At 31.7% G+C, this 22,661-nt stretch overlaps 1 protein-coding gene across 2 annotated transcripts in view; it reads left to right on the forward strand.

Annotated features, from left to right (window-relative positions):
- The first annotated feature begins 1,994 nt into the window (after positions 1-1,994).
- Positions 1,995-22,661, forward strand: part of LOC139529052 (leupaxin-like) — a 39,353-nt gene continuing 18,686 nt past the window's right edge. Inside the window, exon 1 of one of the 2 annotated variants that reach the window (XM_071325294.1) lies at positions 1,995-2,296. In XM_071325294.1, the coding sequence (XP_071181395.1) occupies positions 2,260-2,296 (37 nt within the window). In that variant the 5' untranslated portion in view covers positions 1,995-2,259. Of the gene's footprint in view, positions 2,297-10,491; positions 10,824-22,661 lie in introns of those variants that run through there. The other variant, XM_071325295.1, reaches the window with a different exon arrangement.

Genomic DNA, 22,661 nt, shown 5'->3' on the forward strand with positions numbered 1-22,661 from the left:
GTATTTTAGTGATTTTACTTTTTGAAAATTTCATGGCTGATAGAACTTAGCTTCATGCACAAATTGACCCAATGCAAGATTTGCTCTAAATGCATTTGTTTTTCAGATATATATAAGCCAAAAGCAGTATTTTAACCCTATGTTCTATTTTTAGCTATCATATGGCCATTGCAGCCATGTTTTTTGATGAAACAGAAAATAAAACATATATATACATTTACATTGACATAGACCTACATTGTACTTTAATTATTCTTGATACCCTAGGGATCATTCAGCTTGAGTTTGGTAGGAATTGGTTCAGTAGTTTCAGAAGAGATGATGTTTGGAATAGTTTACACCAGACTGATGACGACTGACTTCAAGTTCCTTTGGAACGGTGATCTAAAAATGGAACAAAATTATAAACAGACAATAGACAATATTTTATTCGCACAAACACATTTACATTAAATGGTTATGGCATACAAAATTAAGACAATAAACTGACAATAGTAAAATTGATTATAATTATATTAGAGTGACAGTAGTATTCACAGCGAAGAAGAAAAAGGCTATAACGAAATATCAACAGTTAACACATTGTTAATGTTCATGAACAATTAAAAAAAAGAACACAAACAAAAATTAGGTTGCATATTAAAATAAGTTATACAGATGTTCTTAATAAAAGACAATCATTGATATACTTTATGGTGATTTTTATAATGACTTAATTGTAGACTGCTATTTAAAAGTACAGTCAAATGATTTAGTGTTATAGTGGACTGCAATTTAATAAAATTGAAATTAAGATTTTTATTAATATTTTGTATATAGGTATCCCTTAATGATTTATAGCATGGACAGATTGAGAAGAAATGGTATTCATCCTCAATTTCTTGTCTGTTACAGGATAAGCAAATGCGTTTACTTCTTTCAATGTTGGTATAACGCCCTCTTTCAATTGCTAAGGGAATGCGCACTTAAGTTTAAATTTACTGAAAACTGATCGGTCGGTTTTGAATTTACATATATCAATATATGGGGGCCTTTTTCTAATTCTTTTAGTATGACAAAAGAAATTTAATTTTTCACATTTATTGATAGAACAATTCATATTTTGATAAGCCTGGTCATAGATTCTTTGTTGGATACTATTTATGTGATATTTTAAATTAAAAGTATTAAAAGTGAGATGACCAAAACCTAATTTATTTAACCAGTCTTTTACAATGTTAACCCATTTACTTGTTTTCTCTACATTATTATATATTTTATGGACTAAAGTGTTAGGCGAGTTTAAATGAAAAATTCTAAATATTGGGATGTAAAAATATAAAGACTATAGAATGACAGACAAAAAAGATAAATAACATAATTATAGAAACAACCTAAAAATTGAAGAATACTGTACAGATAGTGGGATATGAAGTACCTCCCCACCCACATCAGATTCACATATATATATATAACTGAGCAGAAGACCCACTAATTATAATCACTATAAATATTGGGAGAATCAGCACTACCAACACTAACTTTATTTTTTTATCTCTTCTAATGAAGATAAAGGTATACAGAAAGGTGAGACCAAAAAGGAAGTCTTCAAAAAAATAAATGCCTCGTAATTACCATCCTGGTTTTCTCATACACCCCCCTCTTTAAGATTTTCTCTCGTTATAAACAGTGTGTTTTTTTCTATACATCTCTCGTATGTTTGTGGTTCAAAACTCAGTACTTAGGAATCGTATTACCTGCTTATAGATTCTGAGTTGAAAACGTTACTTTAAAGATCTTATTTCGTTTGTTTCAGCACTTAAATCTGTCAAATTATATTGAAATCTGACACTTCAAAATAGAACTTTCGATGATTCATCCGAATCAAAACGAAACAGTAATTTTTACCAGAAGACATTGTGGTTGGAAGAATTAAAGTTGCACATTCTTCGATCTACACTCTTCTATATTTCCAAATATTTATATTCTAATCTTCTACAGTTTGGTGTAGGATCGGTTAGTGTTTACCTGTTCTAGTCAGGTAAACCGGAAGTGGGGATTTCATCAAGGAGGAAAATCGAAGGATTCTCTAAGAAAAACTTATTTTGACGAAACAATTAGAAATGTAGATAGTGCTTCCCTTCCAAATTGACTCTAATGAATCAAAATATCTTTACTTCACATTTTTTCCAATCTTTAAAGAAATTTGTGACCACTTTATAAAACCGGAAGTACCACAAGTGTCACTCTCAAGTCTTTCCACCGAAAAGTTTGTAGTTGATGCAAAGCTACAATCAGAGAGTAATGGATGATTTAGGTAAGACAAGCAGATGTATAACTGGTTAATTTTATTTGTGTGTAACTTTACTTTGACTATTTAGATTGGTAATGCATAGCAACATCATGAACAGAGATAATGATAGAAGTTCATAAAGTTCTATACAACTAATCATGCAAATAGGATGGGCACATTCATAGGCACTTGTTTCTCTCCTTTTGCAGGTCTATTATCCATATATATATTGATAGTCAACCCTTCCCATGCCGGATTTATCAATTGGAGTCAAAATTGGCGTACTTTCATGTCGAATAACGGTGCTAAATAAGTTAACAGTAATTTTTGTGCATGACTATAAGAAGTACACTGTATTTGAGTTCAGGCGAAAAAAAATCAACTGATTTTGAGGAATGAAGTCATTTTTTATCAAAGATATAAACATTAAAGATAATTATTTGAGATGAATCACAATACACCATGTACACCTTATCGCCAATTGTCCTCCATTACTGGACATGACACAGGCTCCCGTAAAATTTTGATGTCATAATACAAAATATCTGACGCCACAATTGAAAAGTGATTGTTGTATGACGTCAATAGTTCAAACTGCACAGATTCTCGGGTCAGCCATTAACAGGGATAAGGTGTTAAAGGATATTTTGACAAGTCACAGAAAAAATTGAATAATTTGATGCTAACAGTAGTCTAAAATAACCGTTTGATGCCTGACAGTGAAGAGCTTTACTACCCTAATGGACAGAAACCAGTGCTTGTGGGCACATTTCAAGAAATGAGATAATGTTAATGTTTTTTATATACGTAGATCTAGATCTACATGTACACAAATACATGTATATAGCATAGATGCCAACCATTACGATTTTTCCGTAGTTTTTCCGATTTTGCAATAAAAACTACCGGTACGCTATTACGGTCGAAGTTGAATAGTATACGGATTCCAAATCATCGCCGTTCAATTTTATAAAACGCAGATTTTTATCATTACTTTTCTGTTCTGGTCTGGTTTTTAGAAAACGCCAATGTAATGCTTCCGGTTTCTCGGGAGTTATCAACCTATTGTTGGGAACTAACTGACTTCCTAAGAGGCAAACTTGCATTTTATGAAGAAGCTATCCCCCTTTATTGACTTCTCCTTGACAAAACGAAAATGTACGAGTCGAGAACATCTGAACAATAAATGAATGGAATACATACTACAAACAACATGTTGAATGGCAAATTTTAGTGCACAACATTTTGCAACCACTCGTCAGTAATTTTTATTGGTAAATGCAAGTTTATGAATGATTACTGAAAACTTTTCAAAAATACGGAAAATTTGATAGTTTGTTACTGATTGTGTCGAATGGGGTTGGCATCTATGATATAGTTTTGACAGGTTTGGAAAGATAATCATAATTAATACATGTAGGTTAGGGTTAGTGTTCTTCATAGGTCTAGATATGATCAAGGATCCGGAAATTTTTTCACCTAATTTCGGTCATTTTCATATAACTTAAAAGTTGGCGCCCCTTTTAAAAAAATGATTGTCAAAATCACATTACTGCAAGAGACTCGTGATGTCACTGATGAGTATGCTCATACTCGTAGCTTCAACAAACTGTTGCATCGCATTTACTTCATGATTTATCCTACCATTTTCCTAAAATCGATCAAGAGCAATTAAGGGAAGGCAACAGTTTAAAAATAAAATGATTTTAATGACTCAAAACGATAATTTTCTCAGTCATCGCTTAGGTTTCTTTCGATTCTGAAGTCGAAATTCAAACCGGATGTAATGCGACAATACTAAAACGAACAATTCCGGGCTCATTTTCGGGATTAGGTTTGTTTATCAAATTCACAGGAAATCATCGGCTTTTTAATATTTACGAAGAATATCAATGAAAATAGTTGCACTTGCTTTATTTAGCATGAAATTATTTTAAATTTACGATTTAGTGTTAAATCTGCGGAAGAGAATTTCAAGCATGCGTATTATATAGTAAACAAAGCACGTGTGTTAGTAGTGAAAAAATATTTTTTTCTACGTAAAATAAATCAAGTTTTAATTTAATTTTAAATCATAATTGACAATTGTCTTAGCTGTTAAGTAATTAAAGAATGAAGCCAGTTTGTATGGAATTTTTATTACTTTATAATATTTGTTCGGAGCTTGTGATTAATAACCAGGTGTGAATTAAAAACACAGGTAAAGAGATAAGCGATCATTAGCCAATAGCTGCCCGAGGCATTACTATAGTTATTAGGAGGATTATAACACTTTACTGGAGTGGCAGTTTAATTACAGGAAATCGATAACAAACCAAAAATATGTTCAAAATGGCGATTTTGAAACTTGATCTCAACGAAATGACCGAAATTATTACTGTTGAAAAATAAAATTTGACCTAAATCCCAATTAAAAGTTTAGGACATTAAACTTTAAGTTTAGGACAAGACTGGCAAATATGACCGTTTCCGGACCCTTGGATATGATGTTGCTATTTGTATCACCTTATGAATATTTTCATCAGGGTTGCAGTGTGTAAATTCAGGCCTCGACAATAAGTGAATAACGCTTGTCCGATTGTCCGGTACCAGAGGGAAAAAAGGTCGGACAAGTAAAAGCTGTATCAAGCTTGTCCGTCGGGACAAGTACAATTATTCTGCAGAAAATACATTCATTCCAACTTTGATGAGCAAAGTAATTACAAACAAGAAACAAGAAAATAAATATTAATTTGACATGTTTCTGTATTCTGTTTATTCAAATTAAATGCAAAACCTTTTTCTTCAACATGTACATGTTTACTTGCAATTGATAATTTTTAACTGGTTCTTTGTCAGGTACTTTTTAAAGGGTAAAAGGTATACTATTCTTTGAATCCAGTCTTACTGATCCGAATCAATGATGTGCTTTGTAGATAAGGAAACTTTACAGGACAGTTCGTTACCTTGACAGGTTTAGCTCCAAGTTTAATAGACAGTTTGGCAATGTAGGAGACATATTTAGTAGACATGATTGAAAGACAGTTTGGCAAGGCAGGAGACATGCGCACCCCCCTTTATTTTTGCCGATCAATGCATTTGTATCGGGACATATGTTTTGCACCCCCCCTTTGCCCTGGGTTAGCACCCCCCCCTTTCGAAAATTCCTGCATCCGCCCCTGCAATGTATGAGGCAGTTGTAAAAAAATGTACCTTTGAAAGAGGACATGGCTGTTAACATGGTTAAAATGATTATTTTAATATTATAATTTTAATATAATACATAATTATTTTTTTATATTCCACTTATTACATGTATACCATGAATACATGTATATTTTAGGAATATCAGTTTTCATACATATCCACAAGACCACCAGCAATTAAGGCTTGTAAAATTATTCTTTTTTGTATTGTAACAAAAATTTAATCTATGGGGGTATAATCTTTGACGGGCTGAATCTTACCGATTATTTGGATTTTGTGTCCATTTTTGGGTGGTAAATTGGTCCAAAATGATCTTTGTTTGATTTCAATAAATTGAATCTAGATTAACAAGATAATCAATTATTGGAAAATATTGGAGATGTGTAATCGATTATAAATTTTGTAATAATCATAATAATTTCTTAGTTTTTTTTATATCAATTATAATGAAATTAAACTATTGAATGTTGCATTGGTTATGGCATTATAACTATCAGGTGCAGTAAAACTATAAAATAACAATATATATTTTTATTTAATAAAACTTAAACATTGTTAAACAGAACCATCAAACAAGAAAAATCTATTTGTTTTGTCCATTTCCGGATTTTTCCAGCATTTCGTAAGTTAAGAAATGTTTGCATTGTTGACAGACTCTGACATAGATTTACACCCAGGTTTACAATCAAAATCATGTTCATGTTCTAAGTGATGCAGAAAGTTGGTGGTATTCCCTGAAATAAAAATTAGCAAGTTGGAAAATTTATTATCAGGATATTTTCAATAAGCAAAGATATATGCCCCCCTCCTTTTTCCACTTTTCCTTCAGAATAAAATGGCTGTCATCTTGACTAGAATGAAACTAAGTCCAAACTCTTCAAAAAAGTTTGACAGCATGGCCCCTAGAAAAACAGTGTGTTCAAATTATACATCATTCATTATGTACTGTAGGCCATCAAAGTTTGGACTAAAAGTAAATACTAAAAGATATAATCAAAATATGCAAAGAAAATGGACAGTTCCCCTTATCTTAAACATTTCTTTAAATTTGCAAAGAGAAAATATGAACTTACTACATGTACATGTGGTACAAAACTATTTTTTAATAGTGAACTCATCGTTTCATACAGCTATTTTCATTACTTTACATTACACACTGAACTAATAATTTAAACCTTATATATAATTAACAACAGTGTGAGTGTGTACCAACATTTGTATGTATTCCTTGTTACAAATCCTGCAAATGTCTACTTTGTTGCTGGTCCATGTTGATTTGGTTTTGAGGGTATATGAGTGAAGGTTTTTTTATCTTGATTGTTGTTTTGGTCATTCTTGACCTTGCGGTTTCTTATTTAAAAGTAATACTGGTGACAGAACTGTAATCGAAAACCAGAAATTTTTCAGGCATGTCATTGAAATTTCGATTTTTAGGCTGTAATTGATAAGTAGCATCGCTACCCATTAAACGACCTGTTAATCGACTTTGACTTAGATTCTTGATTTGGGGCCCATTCAAATTGATCCATTTATACAAATTTAGGTCAAAGGGCATGAAGGGTTCACAATTAAACTTTGTTACATTTGATCAAAAATGTATTATATATAATTAATACTTGTTCTTTATGCTGAATCGAACCTTGTTTTTATGCAGTTAAGCTGCATTATGCGAGCACCCTAGATTTGTGTTCTACCCAATAAATCCTGAAATACTTGCCATTGTCTATTATCTAGCTTGCTACTATGTTATTTATAACTAATTGAACACTTTTTTAATACTTTTTATTCTGGATTACAAAAAAAATTACCAGAAAAACCTTAAATGATCGTCGATTTATCCAAAAGTTTTAAAGTTACACATAGGAAGTAGTGCTTATTAAGAATCCTTGTGTAGTTCATTATGACTTGTGCTTTTAGCTAAGATGTCAAAGAACAATTGTATGAAATATTTAATCACCGAAAATCTCTTAAGACAAGTAGTTTAGATTTCCCAAATGACAAAAGTCGTAGGAATATTGTTTGTCATCAATAGTAGTACAACTACGTCAGTAGTCTATTATATAATAAGTTCAACTGTTCATGCTGTTGGCGGCAATTTCAAATTAGAAAAAGAAATTTTCGTAGCTTTTCAATTTGGAGGCAGGTGTGCAAATTAGCGGTGGTCCGAGGTCCGCCACCTTCCACTTTTGCAAGCGGAATTTCGACTAGGATAGTTGGTTTCTAGCTACGCCCGACGTAGTCACCTTACATTTGAAAGAAAATAAGAAATTACTTTGCAAACCTTTTCACCATGTTCACCAAAGTCTCCAATTAAACGAGCTAAAAACTTATTTTTATCATTATTATTCATGACGGCGATGTTCATTTTGTTCAACCGCTAGCTTTATACAGAAAATCGCCGACAAATATTGTATAAATTCGAGTAAAATCGTATCTGATTGACAAAATCAACATTGTAAACACATAACAATGGCGGCCGTGAAGACAAAATTTTACAAAATAGGATCCGATTCCAGAAGCGGATACTACCAAGTAGAACAACTGCAATCATTGGGAACTTGTACCACTGCAGACTCACCATAAAAAAATATACATTGATACCGTATATGCATTGCTTTTGAAACCTTGATAACATATAAATTATTTGCCTTAACCCTTTCCTCCGTTGAATTTTTTTTTTTGCCTTAATAAATAAATCATTAGATAAACATGAATGTACTATATATAAATGTTTAATGTTGAGGCAACATTGCCACAGTTTTCATAATTACGGTTGCCTTGGTTTTTGGTTAACTGCCTTCAGCGCTTACAGCGCTTTGATTAGATTTTGGTTATTGGACCATCATATATAGGTAAATGTCCAATATCAAAATTTTGAGTTCAGAGACCACATTCATTCTGAATTTCTGTGTCCAAAACCTATGCAACTGTATCAAATATTTAATCACAATCCTAATTGAGAACAGACTCAGCTGTATCAAGCTTGAATGTTGTGTCTATTTTTGCATCAACTGTTCAGGGTTGGACCCCTGCGGTCGTATCCAGCAGCTGCACTCAGCGAAGCAATTTATGAAATATTAAACTCTTTCTTTTTACACTATTAATATAATGTATGGGTGGATGTAAGAACAATAGGTGCTCCTTTGATGCTCAAACTTGTGAATACATGTACATGTTAATTTTGGTAGTTTTTAAGAAATAGATATTCATCTTAATTGAGTAAAACTAAGTTCAGCTGGATTTTAATCACAGCATGGGTGCAAAATAATCTTATTAAATGTAAACAATTTGATTTATTGTGTTTCCCACCTCAGGATTTAAAATCAGAAAGGTAATATTTCAGTAAAAAAATTGCCAATGTGTAAATGCCGTTGAAACATGAGTCTACAATATAATAAATTGAGACCAAAGGTTGTCTAAATAGAGATATTGTCTTATGATTTATCATTGCCCCATTTGGTAAAAAATTGGAGGGAAATTGCGGTCTATTTTAGTTTTGTGGTGTTGGTGTTGGTAACTTGATAGATCAAGACAGATAAGATGTTCATTTCATTGAAAGGTAAAATGGGTGGAGCCTGACAGTTGAGATTACAGTAATGAAGATTTAAAGATTTTAAAATTGTTAAAAAGATTAAGTTTGTCCCTTTGTTACCTATGGTAGGTTAGTTTCATGACTATCATTTTATAATTGGCGGAAAATTATGAGATAATCTTGGACATAAATTTGAAAGATTACACAACTGTCATGACAGGGAACTCAAAATGTACTCTAATGTCTTTTCTCAATTATCTTAATAATAATATATTTTTAATGGATATTTTTTTCTTTGAAAATTTTGGTGCTGTTAGAAGATAATTCTTTTTCTGTCAAATTTATTAAAAAACTTCCATTTACTTTACAGATTCTGGGTTGTCAGACATATATATGTGTGTGAAGACTTGTCTTTAATTCAGAATCATATGTTGGCTGCAAGACTGTTTTTTTTTTGTGCTCTCTCATATTGTTATTTCAAATGTATTACGATACTCTGACATTTCACTAGTGGCCGAGTGCCGCACTGTGGTCTAAGTAGTTTCTTCTGTAATCACTAGCAAGTCAACACTGAAGTTGTGAGTTTGAACCCTGTTACCTTGCAGATGCACTAGACTCCAATCTTAATTGGTTTTCCTACCCAAGATCATGGTTATCTCCGATCCCTTGGCTTACTCCAACAATAAAAATTGGCCGCCATGAAATAGCCTAAATGCAGTGCTTAAAAGTGGCGTTAAAACACCAAAAATCAAATCATTCCACTAGTCCCAATATTCGTATAAATTAAAACCTAACAATAATTTTTGAATTTATAGTATGCATGCATGTATACATATCTGGAAATTTGAATTCATTTTAATTGACTAGGCTGAAATTCTTTCTTTTCCATCAGTTTATTTTATAGAAGCAAACTTTTCATACATGTACAAATATATCAGTAGAGCAAATTTATAGATAATACATTTTGTAAACACGAAAAGTAATGACCTTAATTAGACCATAACATTTTAATTACTGTTGATAGAGGAAATGTTCCCCTGGCAACCCCTGGAAGCATCACTTTTCATGGATTGTATTTCCTTTGATATTTGACTTTCTGATTTTTCTCAAGTCTAAATACAAAGCTATAGAAAATTTGTATTTTGTTGGAACATTTAAATTCATGGTTTCAATATTTTAACAAAACAAACTAATTTTGGGGCCCTTTATTCATTTAAGCTTGTTGTTCGGTGTGAGCCAATTGCAAGGCTCCTTATTGAAGGCTGTACATTGACCTGTAATGGTTTACTTTTATAAATTGTAATTTGGATGGAGAGTTGTTTCATTGGCACTCATACCACATCTTCCTATATCTATCTAAACATATAAAAATTAGTACCCAACCAATGATAATGAATCCAGTCATGACAGTACTCTAAGCGTGATAAGTGTCATGAAATGACCTTGGAAAATTTGACTGCAAACAGCTTATTTAAAGATTCATATATCAAGATAATTAAATATAAGAAAAAAATAATTGCTGATTTGCATGATGCAAGTTTATGGATACCTGTTCAATGTTTATTATAAACTGACAGAGATTTATATACTCCAACCCCTGAATAGATAAATTAAGCCTCTGACATGTGGAAATCTAATGATATATCTCAGCTGCTGGTGTACATTTCATGTTCATTTCATCTCTCAGTGTTTACCTTTACAAAGGTTATATAATTGGAGGGAATCTTTAACATTTCTGACAAGACAGTGAACTAGCCTACTGGTTTATTTTGGGATATAATAAAAGGAATTTTAAATTGGCTTCCAAGGTGTTTAACAAGATGATGGAAATAGGTAATGTATTTTTGTTGTTTTTTTTTTAGTTGTATAATTTGGATATATTCAAAATATGATCTTGTACATGTAAGTAAATTCTGCATTTGCATGATGTTGCTGTTGATGATGCATTAATTTGAGGATATATCGATGAACATAGGGATCAAATTTATTTTTAAAATTTGTGAAAATTTATATTTTTTTGCTCAGAAAGTGGTGGTCTACAGGCAATCTCTTGTCCTCTGAGGATCTGCTACTGTTAAAGGTCAAACTATACTTGTTTTCTTGCCGTTAATTACTTTATAAAATAAGCACACTCTTTAGAAACAATTTATGCATTGTATAAAAAAAAAAACATAAATTCCTTAGAGTAAGCTTCTGGCAAATATCTTATTCTGTGTAAAATTGAATCTTTACGTATTCTTAGCTTTATCAAGATAATGATGATTAAATATCCTGCCTTTATCTATTTCAAACACACTGATGATCTAATATTTTATGTTCCACTGGATCAAATGTTATGTGACTAATATGCAAATTTATGATAATTAATATAAAGATGCTGAGTGCAGATTTCAAGAAATTTAGATTTTTTTTAATGAAGATTTTACAGGCATTTATATAAATGAGCTGCGTCAGAAAGAAAGCAACTGTATGCAAATGAATATAAATACATATATATATGTTAACTTATTTCGGGTTGATTATTGACAAAATCTCTATGCAAAATCTGTGACTATTTGAAAATTAGTTGATATAAGAAGCCTACAAAATAAGCCAAAAATCATCTTTTATTTCTATGCATAGTCTGTGACTATTTGAAAATTAGTTGATCTATAAGAAGCCTACAAAATGAGCTGAAGCTCATCTTTTATTTCGCATTTGAATTTTTCCAAAATCCACCAAAGGCTTTATACATGTACACATGGTACATGCAATGTGTATGTGAACTTGCATGAGGTCGATTTCTATCCAACCCAGCTTATATGATGCCATGATTGTTGGTTTATTTCAAATTGTTATACATGTACATGATGTAGGTCAGAAAACTGGTTTCAGGAAAAGTAATAGTTAACATGGACCTTGGTCTGCATACAACTTAAGCCTTAACCCTTTCCTCAATAATGACGCCATTTGACGCCACCTCTTTACTCCATATTTACTTTGACCCTTTAACAAAAATATAAAAATTTCAAAAACTTTGAACCAACCGTTTTGTCAGAAAAATTACACTGGTTATATTGCAGTTTGACATTTTTACTACAATTTTGATCATTGAGAAGCTTAATATTCCTTTTACCTCACAACGTAATTAAAACGTTTAGATGACTTTACAGAGTTATCTCCCTGTAGTGTTAGGTACCACCTTAAAAAAAAAATTCCATGGAGGAAAGAGTTAAGAACATTTGTGCTTTGTTGAACATTTAAATTTGTGGTTCACTTAAAACCTTAACCTAAAAAAATCCCTGAAAAATTGGTATGCCACGTACATATGCCACTCATGTCATGATTATAATGAATCCACAATATCCAAAAATACTCTATCATATTTTTTTTCAAGCGTAATATGAAAATGACCAGATGAAATTGCAAGATAGATTTGTTACATCCTTATAGTACATGTTAATCTCAATGTCCTTAATAATCTTGTCCATCCTGGATTAAAAATGATTATCAATAAAAGAATACCTATGACAATTTTGACTGTGCAAATTTTATAGGGACCTTTTTTTGGCCAATATGTACAAGGCAGTAATGGAATTTGTCAAAGCATTTGGTATGTACCTACATAGTTATAAAAAATGACATTTGCTAAGCTTGTTGAGTTGATTGGATTTTAGGCACCTCCATCATTTCACACCGGGGAGTAGTACAGTATACAAAAGGGGCTAAATGGGGTTTTACACTAGAGTATTGGCCAAAAAGTGCAGATGAAGCCCATGAATATACTTTTGGTTTGCCTCATCCCAATTGAATAGAGACCAAATGTCTTTATCAAGGTAGGGGGCAACATTTTCTTGTATTTCAGCTTTTAGTTTAAACATATTTCATGTATTTATTTATAGTGGATTGGGAAACAAGTTTTGCAACTTTTAATCCCTTTCCACTTTGCAGGTGTGAGTGCTGCCTTGTAGCAGCATTATATATATATATAGCCTGCTCTTTTTCGAAATCCACAAGGGTGTCTTTTACGTGCAAGAAATATGGCTCTATCTTAACACGGGTCAGCCATTTATCGTCCCCTTCCGACGGACGGTCATCGTTTTTTCTTTCAGCTTTTAGAGAGTTAAAAGCTACCTATAATTGATATAACTGTCAATATTCAGTTAAGTTCTAATACTCTAACTGAATGAAAAATAGAAGCCAGATGAAATCATACATGTACAATGTATTTGTTGGTCATCATCAGAATTTAAGGTGGTACATAACACTACAGGGAGATAACTCTTAAAATCAGCAGTACGTTTTAATCACATTCTATTGATAAGAAAATATGAAGCTTCTCAATGATCAAAATTAATGTTTGTCAAACTGCTATATATCCAACAAAGTTTTTTCAGATAACGTGTCTGGTTCAAATTTTTGAAATTTTTTGAAATTTTGATATTTTTGTCAAAGGGTTAAACATGTTAAAGTAAATATATTTGTCATAATTTTATGAAAAATAATCGAGCCAAATTAGTTTTAGTCAAGGTGTTAGGTACCACCTTAACATCTTAAGATCATTCAACAGATAAATTATTCATCTCTTGAGATATAGGTAGATCATTTAATGTCAACTATATACATGATATATATTAAATTGTTTGAATGCACCTCATGGAATGCTACCACCTGTTGTAAGGTACTCAGGTAAACAAATTACCCATAAATTATACACCTAGTTTGTTTTCATATCATTATCATAAAAATCTTGTCAATTTCCTACATCTGAAGTACCCAATACATTTTCTGCATAGTTTACACATTCCTTTCATTTGTATATTAAATTTTTGTAAAGAATTTTGATTGGAATGCATTCATGAGCTCAATAGTACATGTAACTAGCACCCTAGGTCTAAATTTTCCTTTGAAAATTAGATGTATTTCAGTGATACCTGCAGAGCTACTGGATCATTTTACTTGTAAGGAATTTATATTTTAATTTGACCCATGTATTTTGGTCCTCAATGCTCTTCAACTTCTTACTTTATTTGGTTTGACCGTCACTGATGAGTCTTTTGTAGACAAAATATGTGTCTAGCGCTAGCGTAAATACAAAGTTTCAATCCTGGTATCTATGATGAGTTTATTTATTATTCGATACCATGAGGGTGAGGTACCAACATTATATCTCATGACTTGACAAACTTTATTCAAGCAGGCATACATGTAGCTCATAAAAATGATTCCTAAACACCCTTTCAAAGCAGAGGCTGATATAGAGGGGTTTTCAGGGGGCCCGTGCCCCCCCTTTTGTGGGAAAAATTTGGTTGATTATATTGGGAATCACTGAAGCATGACTAGAGCGGGTCCCCTCTTAGGCAGTCATTGGGCCCCCACTTATCAAAATTTCTGGATCCGCCACTGCAAAGTCCATAATTTTTCTTAGGAAAAAACAGGGAATATTTATAAGATATAAAATAGAATCAGATGTGTTCCATTGCACCCTGATTTATTAGAAAGTTTAGATATATTCTTATCAGGGTTTTAGGAGGGATAGCCAATGTGAACTTGTACTGTGGTTAGATATGACAGGTGCACATGTGATGTCCTGCTAAAACAATCCTAAAAGAAATATTGGATTATAAGGTGCAAAAATTGTGAGTAAAAGAATTTGAACTATTCTCCAAATTTTGTCATGAATCAAATTGAAGGGAAATCAGACAGTCACAGCCATAGCTATGCATAGTATCACTTCAACAATCAACCATTCAAGCAATATATATAACCAATTTATATATGTGGTGCAAAAACAATATTAAAACACATCTAGAAAAAAATATCTAAACAGACTTTGGTTCTTTAATTATCTTTGAATATACTTGACAAGTAAAGTAAATGTATAATTTTTACTCTGTTTTTTTTTGGTCACTTTTTCATGTTGGGGTGTGCCCAAGAAGGAGGTAAAGCCACTTATAAATGTATTTAAAAGAAAGTACAAATTGTTTTCAATGGTAAATCAGTACTCAGTGTATATGTAATGTTCATTGATGATCTTCATCAAATAAATAATTTTTCATTAGGAATGCTGTTTATTAACAGTGAGTGTCAGATCATGATTTAATCATGCCTGAATATTTAAATTTACTTTATTGCTAATTAATGGGGAAAATGTTTTGGCTGTAATTGTTGAGAAAATGTTTTGAAAACTGTAATATTGTCCCATATTCCAAGTGATATCATATTAGAGGTGGTAGAAGATTAGTTTGATCATGTGTTGTATTGTGATTGGACACTGCACATGTCCACTATAAGCATTTTTGTAACAAGAATTTGCAACTTTTGCATGTTCTGTATAAAGTTTGCAGCAATAATGATGCAATTGTATTTAATTAACATTAGAAATAATTTACTGTACCTTTAATTTAGTTTATTCTTCAAGTTAATTTGTTGATTGTTTGCTGTCTGGGTGACAAACATTTTAGTACATTTTGTACCATATTTCTCCTTTGAATTCACATTTAGTATACTGCATGTATTATACATGTACTTGATCAAAAGTTCAATATGATAGATGCACTTTTTATGCATTCTGCACCAAAGTCTTTGATTATGTGTCTAAACACAAATTTGCAAATAGTTACTAGTCAGAATAAAATTTTACTAGTGTGTGGCATTGGACTTAAGTGGCTTATAAATGGCAAGGTGCACAGACTGTTGATGGGTTTATTCTCAGTCTCCCCCTCCCCCTCCCCCAACCACCACCACCAAATGCTGATGATGATTTTTATAATGACAAGTAGACTAAATCTTTCATTGAAATCACTATAACATAATATTTATGAATGGTATCAATATCATTTTCAGCATGAGTAATTTTAATTGAGAACATAAAAATATGATCTCTGGAAATGTACATGTTATAAAACTGTTTACAAACAAAGAAACAAACCACTTGCTGTAGGATATATTTTGGTAAACATTCAAAATTTTATTTATTTTGTGAGAATTTAGCAAATGAAACATGTGGGATGATACATATTAATTGATAGGATGCACATGCTAGAGTGTTGAAAGATTTTTCTAAATTTGGAAACATGCACATCGGATGTTTATAAATAATTGCAAAAAAAAGTATATCATTCAGAAATATCGGAATTCAAAGAATTCAAAAGTTTGTTCAGTTGGCTAGATTTCTTATGTAAGTAAGTAAAGATAGCAGTTCAATTTTGGCAAAAGTTGCATAATTTAGATATATTTTTTACCCGATTATTATATTCTTGTTTCAACTGTAATGTTCCACTTGTTTAATCTTTGCATATATAAACATGTATGCACATTGAATATAATGCTACCACCAGAGTTGAGATTGAAATGTAAAGAATAGTGAAGAATGAACAAAATTTATAAATAAATTGAGAAAAAATTGCTTTTAAAAATTAAGGAATACAGAATTGTCCAGAACCTTGTGTAGTGCTCACTAAATGGCATTTTGATTTTATTTTAATATGTAAAATTGTGAAACAAAACTTCAGGTATATTATATAGACTTTTTGTATTTATTATATTGAATTTCCAGCAGACAGTTGTAGATTATGACCCTGCCAGGAAAACAAATACTTGGGAAATTGCCCCCCCCCCCCCCCCTTTTCTAAAGAATTAAAAGAAAAGTTAGAGACATGTAGAAGTATTTCAAAGCTAGTAGGTTTAAAGTTTCTTGGCATAGAGTGTGTTTTGTAACAGACTGCAGTGGATAAGGCAAGCAATTATTTTATTGTACCAGTCAGGGGGTAATTGCTGTAAGATCAATTGATGCATCATAAAGTGCACTGTCTTGTTGTTTGTTTATCTTTCATTATATTTGCAGAGATAATTGGCATATGTAGTTCCTGGTTTGTTTACAAACATTGTCCATGTTTTAATGGGCATTATAATTGCATGAACATACAAGAAATTAACTGGTAGATAATGAGTTATTTTTATCCAGAACAGATACTGTGGAAGTGTACATGTGGATTCATTTATTTTTCGTTTGTATCAATTTTTGTGGATTTATGGATTGAGGAAAACTTAAATTTTTGTCAATATGGGCACTGGCAGGGCCGGTGGAAAAAACAAAATCCACACAGGCTGTTGTGTTACCCATATGCATTTGCATTTATAATGGGGAAAATAAGCGTGTAATTTGTTATATAAATATATACAGACCATACAGAACACTGGGACTTAATATTCAGTCTGTTCTGTACCACAGTGTTAACTCAGTTGATTTTGTCTTGTTCAGATGAGATTTGGAAAGCTAGCATCATACGTTAGCTAATCCTGACTCAGTTTGGAGGGTACGAAAAAATTTGCTGTGTAATCGTTGGTAATCTTAATTAATCCCAAAATTTGCTTATAAATCGTGAGAAATTTCTAACTTTTTCCATAACTGTGACATTAAAATTTCGGTCAAATGAGAGAGATGAATTGGGAGTTAAATGTAGTATTGGATACCCAAATTAATGAAAAGAAAAACAGGAATGATTTCAAATAGGAGAAAAGATCACATTTTAAATAGATTTATCTTAATCTGTAAAGATATAAATAGTTACAAAAGGTAAATACTAATTCTTGAGGTCAGAAAGGGCATTGGTATATAAGATATAGGTAAAACAAGTTTAACACAGATTCACAGGTGTAATTGCAATGTTTGTAAACAGATCTACCAGTACTCTAAGAGGATGTCTCAAAGGTGGTTAATATGGGGTCATGACCCTAGAACTGTAGTATAGTCAAACTTCAATATAAATATCAAAATGAATGAAGTCTTTAAAACTATTTAAGTTTCTAGAGCGAATTTGTCTGACAAAATGTATGAAATAAATGAGAAATAAAAAGACCAGCTAATTAATATATTGTATTATGATTTAGTTACAATATAAGACTCTTACAAAATGCTTTTATGTTTTCACCATTTGAAAACTATATCCCCTCATGATAAGCACGCATTTCCAGTGACTTAGTCACCTATATACTTATAATTTGCATACTTTTCTCTAAGGAACTAATGCGAGGTAATACTGAACATGCATGACATATTTGCCACTAGACATTAAGCAACCAACAATCAATCAATCAATTCTGTTAACTTTTCAAAGTGTCTTTATTCCATTCTTCTGAGCATCTTTCTAATATTTTGATTGAAAACTGTTAAATTTTTTGTACAACTGTTTGAACATTTGTTTCATGCAGTGATTGCATGTCTGCATCTTCTTAATCTATTTCAGATGCACAAGGGAAGTGCAGCATGCATCTGTTTTGTTTAAAATTTTGCATTAATTACCTTAATGACTTTGGATGGTAGAATACACATAAACCGGTGCTATGTATAGAGGATGCTAAAAGTAATTGATGAAAGAAGATGAAATATATTTTAGCAGATAATTGTGTTTTTGATGAGTGATTCACCAAATCTTCCGTGTGTTGTCTTACCAACTTTATTTCTGAGATGTGGGGGAGTGCCAAGGTGCATTGATTATTCTTGATTTTCTCTATTTTCCCTTTTTTGATATAACCTTAAATTCTCAGATTGCACAGATATTGGATTTTATTTCGGCAAGTGTCAGTTGAATTTCTTATATTTGGATATTTTGGTATTTTCCTCATTGTTTGAAGTTATTTTAATGGATTATTAAAAGAAACTTTAGAATTAGGAATAATGCACAGAGTCACGTAAGTTATTAAGTTACATAGGTGAATGTAATGTATTATTATTTCTGTCTTATCAGTTTACCCTTATAGAGGCGATCTTTTCCCTCAAATATTTATAAATATGAAACCTGTTACCGTTACTGTTTGCAGACTGTTAGAGTTAACTTTTGATTTCATAATTAAAAGAATGCTTTTTAGTTAAATTTACTCCTCACATCCCCGCTTTTTTTTACTTTAAAAAAAATATACTAGGGGTGGGGGCAGAGCTGTTCATCACAAATAAATTATACATCTGAGAATACCAATGAAAATTTGACTAATGATAGGTTATAATATGGCAGAGTATGATAAGTTTTGAGAGATTTGAATACAGATTTAGATAATCATTCACCAAGTTTATTAGAATTTAATAATATGCTTACCATGCAAGTCTTGACATTCAGAAGTTTTATGGGAAAATATAATATGATGTAACTTTCAGTCTGTTAAAGTTTGAGAAAAAAAATTACTGGTTTGCTAGTGCAAAACTATTTTCCCCTATGTTTACTATTCTGTTTTTTATAAACTTTAATTTTCTGTAATTCCTCAAATTAATAGAGTTTGATGTACTTGATGTAAAAAAAAAAATATTAAAAATTTGAAAATCTGTTTTTTTAGTTTCTTATATATAACTATCTTCAAGCTTTACACTTTAGTATTTTTTAATTTCTGTAGCAGAGAAAGAGAGAGAGAGAGAAATTAGGGAAAGGAGGTCATTGCCCCAAACAGCTTGATAGCTGTACAAAATATATATTTTCCATATACATGATAGCTTATTGAAAGTCCAGTTTAATTGTTAAATGATATTATCAGGCTCATTTAACAAACTCTTAGGACTTGCATCAAAATAAAATAATATTATCAGGCCAGGGTCCTCAGTGGCCCAGTGGTCTAAGTAGTTTATACTACTGTAATCACTAGCCAGTCAACACTGGGGTTGTGAGTTTGAACCTGACTCCAATCCTAACTGACTAGAAATGTCAGCTTTCCTATTGAAGGTTGTTCCCCTCCCTACCTACCAACACCTGGCTTGGCAGGGTCGGGATTGGGGAAACAAACAATATATTTTAATTTAGGCCTAGTAGTACATGTAGTTGTATTAAATATTTGATACAAGGAGCTTATGATGATAAAACCCATAAATATCCAAAATCTGAACTAAAATGTTTGCCATGGTGCAAATTATGAACTTATTTGTACTGTATCAATATCAAAATTTCTGATATACTTTGAAGGAGTTAATTTATTATTTACCTACTAAAGACTTTTAAGTGGCCAGACGATGGGTATCTATGTATAGCTTGATCTTTTCTATAGTGATACAGATATTTTTACTATCAGTTTGTGGTCATTTTCTTGTCCTTCGACTAAAATAAAGTGAAAGGGTAGATTAAGATAAATGTTAAAATTAAGGACAACATGTAGTGGGATTTACAGGGGATTATTTGAAGAACTCGTCTTTTGATAATTCTGAAGCTTCTGTCATGTTGTATATTTTTGAAAGTCATGTTGTAAGGAAAAAAGGGGGAGATTAGAAAGTTCAAGGGGTACGAGCAAAATATTATCTTGAAAAAGACAGAAAATACCAGAAATAAGCCTTTGGGGAATTTGAAGTGGAACAAGAATATAGTCAATAGTTTATTCTAATAGCACCTGTTGTGGTGGTCATTTAAGACCATTTAACTTTAAAAAGGAGGGTAGGGGTTCTAAAAAATATTCTGATCCAGCCCCAATTTGAAGGAGAATAAAAATTATTGTGGACAAGCAGATGACAAAAAAAATATTCTGAATCCAGATTTTCCTCATACCTCATAAAGTGTAGGGAAAAATGTTTGTCCTTTGCATCAATAAAATTTTCAGACTCAATTACAAAAACCAACAGTACCCCTCTTTCCTTACAGTTGAATGGTGCTTCCTTAGAATTAAAAATATGGTCAAAGGTAAGCTGTATTTGCATGGTCATGTTCTGAACAGAGGAAAGAATATTATGGCTACCAAAAGTGGAACATTAATGTATTAATAGTAGAAACTCCTGCTTCTCTTGTTAAATTATTGTCATACTGTTGGTTTCTTTGTGCACATAACATTTTACCATTAGATAACAAAAATAGTCCTTAAAATTGGGCTTGACACCTCACTCCCCCCCTGATTTCATGATGGAAACCCCAATAAATACAATACTGACTAAGTTAGTACAATGATCAGTCTTGGATCACATTTTGACAAGTTGTCAATTATTTCCGTATGATCACACATTTTTGTGGTCTTATGGTTTTGGAATGCTGTCATCGTCATAATTTGTCTGTAGATATTGTCTTTTTCACAATAGCTTCTTTTTAGTTGACTGATTCTTATGAAATTTGTATACAAACTTTTTTGCACTAAAGGAATGCAAATATTGATTTTGGGTAGGTAAAATAGTGTTTTTATTAATTTCAGGGTCTTACATGTATTTAGGTTCATTAATCATACATGTATTCTTAACAATAGCTGCAAAAAATCCCTCCCTTTCATTGTCATTCAAAATAAGACATTAAAGATTAACCTTCCACAAACAATATATAATTGAGAATACATGTACATGTATTAGAATACCCTCTTTTAAATTATTTTTGAAATTATGAAATTACTATACATGTATGGAGTTCACCTGTACTTTTCAACATCTTAGTGCATTGTACATTCTTTAACTAAAAGTCATTAAAGATAACCTTCTGGTCTGCACGTACAGATAAAAGTTTTTACATAAATTGAAGTTTCTCAGATATTCCACCCCATGATAATAAAGATTGATGAAAAGTATTGGTCAATGCTAAGTTTATTCCTCTAGCTAGCTTCATTTGAAAAACTGAGACAGTTGGACAAAAAATAAGATATCAGGTAACATTTTATGCACCATTTATGGGCATTATTTTTCTGGTCTGTGCATCCATTCATTCGTCTGTTAATTATTCCGTCCATCTGTCCCGCTTCAGGTTAAAGTTTTTGGTCAAGGTATTTTTTGAGATAGTTAAAGGTCCAATCAACTTGAAACTTAGTACAAATCTTCACTATGATATGATCTTTCTAATTTTAATGCCAAATTAGAGATTTTCCCCCATTTTCATGGTCCACTGAACACAGAAAATGGTAGTGCGGATGTGGCATCTGTGAACTGGGGACACATTCTTGTTCCCTTCTCTATTATATTGGGAATTGGTTTCAAAAGAGTTAACCAGAGCATAAAATGTTGTGGTTTTTTTTTACTTGGGACCAGGTTCTTGAAGGGGTTAACATTGTGTTCAGAGATCATGGATCTTGGAATAAGTTTAACAGTAACACAGTCTGAACGGATAGTAACTAGTCAGATGCCCCAGACTAGTAAAATTTTATTTTGAATTAGTTAATTTTTTTGAAATACGTCTGAATTTTTTCAGACTCTATAGCAGTTGTGAAAGATTTTGTTACAGACTGCATTCTTCGCAGGCGTGTTTGAGGGAGTCTAAGACAAGGGCAATGATCAGCTATGGGAACATAGTTCTGCTTTAAATGCATATAGAATATTTTAAAGTAGGATTATTAGGCTTAGAAAAGTTCTGTTTTTAATTCTTACGGTTTTCTTTAGAGGTTCCTGACCTCTACCTCTTCTGTAAATTCCACAACATAATAAATGACATCCAAGACAAAATTCAAATATTTCACTAACCCCCCTCAAACGATACTATCAGGACCTATTCACCTTAAAATGTTCGAATTAGAGTGGTTGTTGTTTATAAGCCAATAATTAGATAAACGTTGACCATTTTATCTTATTTTAACCAAATATCTAATAGAAATTGTATTGGACCTGGAACTATAAATCTATTTTCATGTGGATGTTTGATGAAATATTCAACAAGTGTACTTTTCACTTTTGATAATACTTTTGAAGTTTATTTATTGATGTACCTTGAGAAGTAGACTATTTTGATAAGATTTAATAAAGAGTTATTTCCCTTTTAA

This window comes from Mytilus edulis, chromosome 6 (genome assembly GCF_963676685.1).
Source record: "Mytilus edulis chromosome 6, xbMytEdul2.2, whole genome shotgun sequence".
Classification (NCBI taxonomy): domain Eukaryota; kingdom Metazoa; phylum Mollusca; class Bivalvia; order Mytilida; family Mytilidae; genus Mytilus; species Mytilus edulis.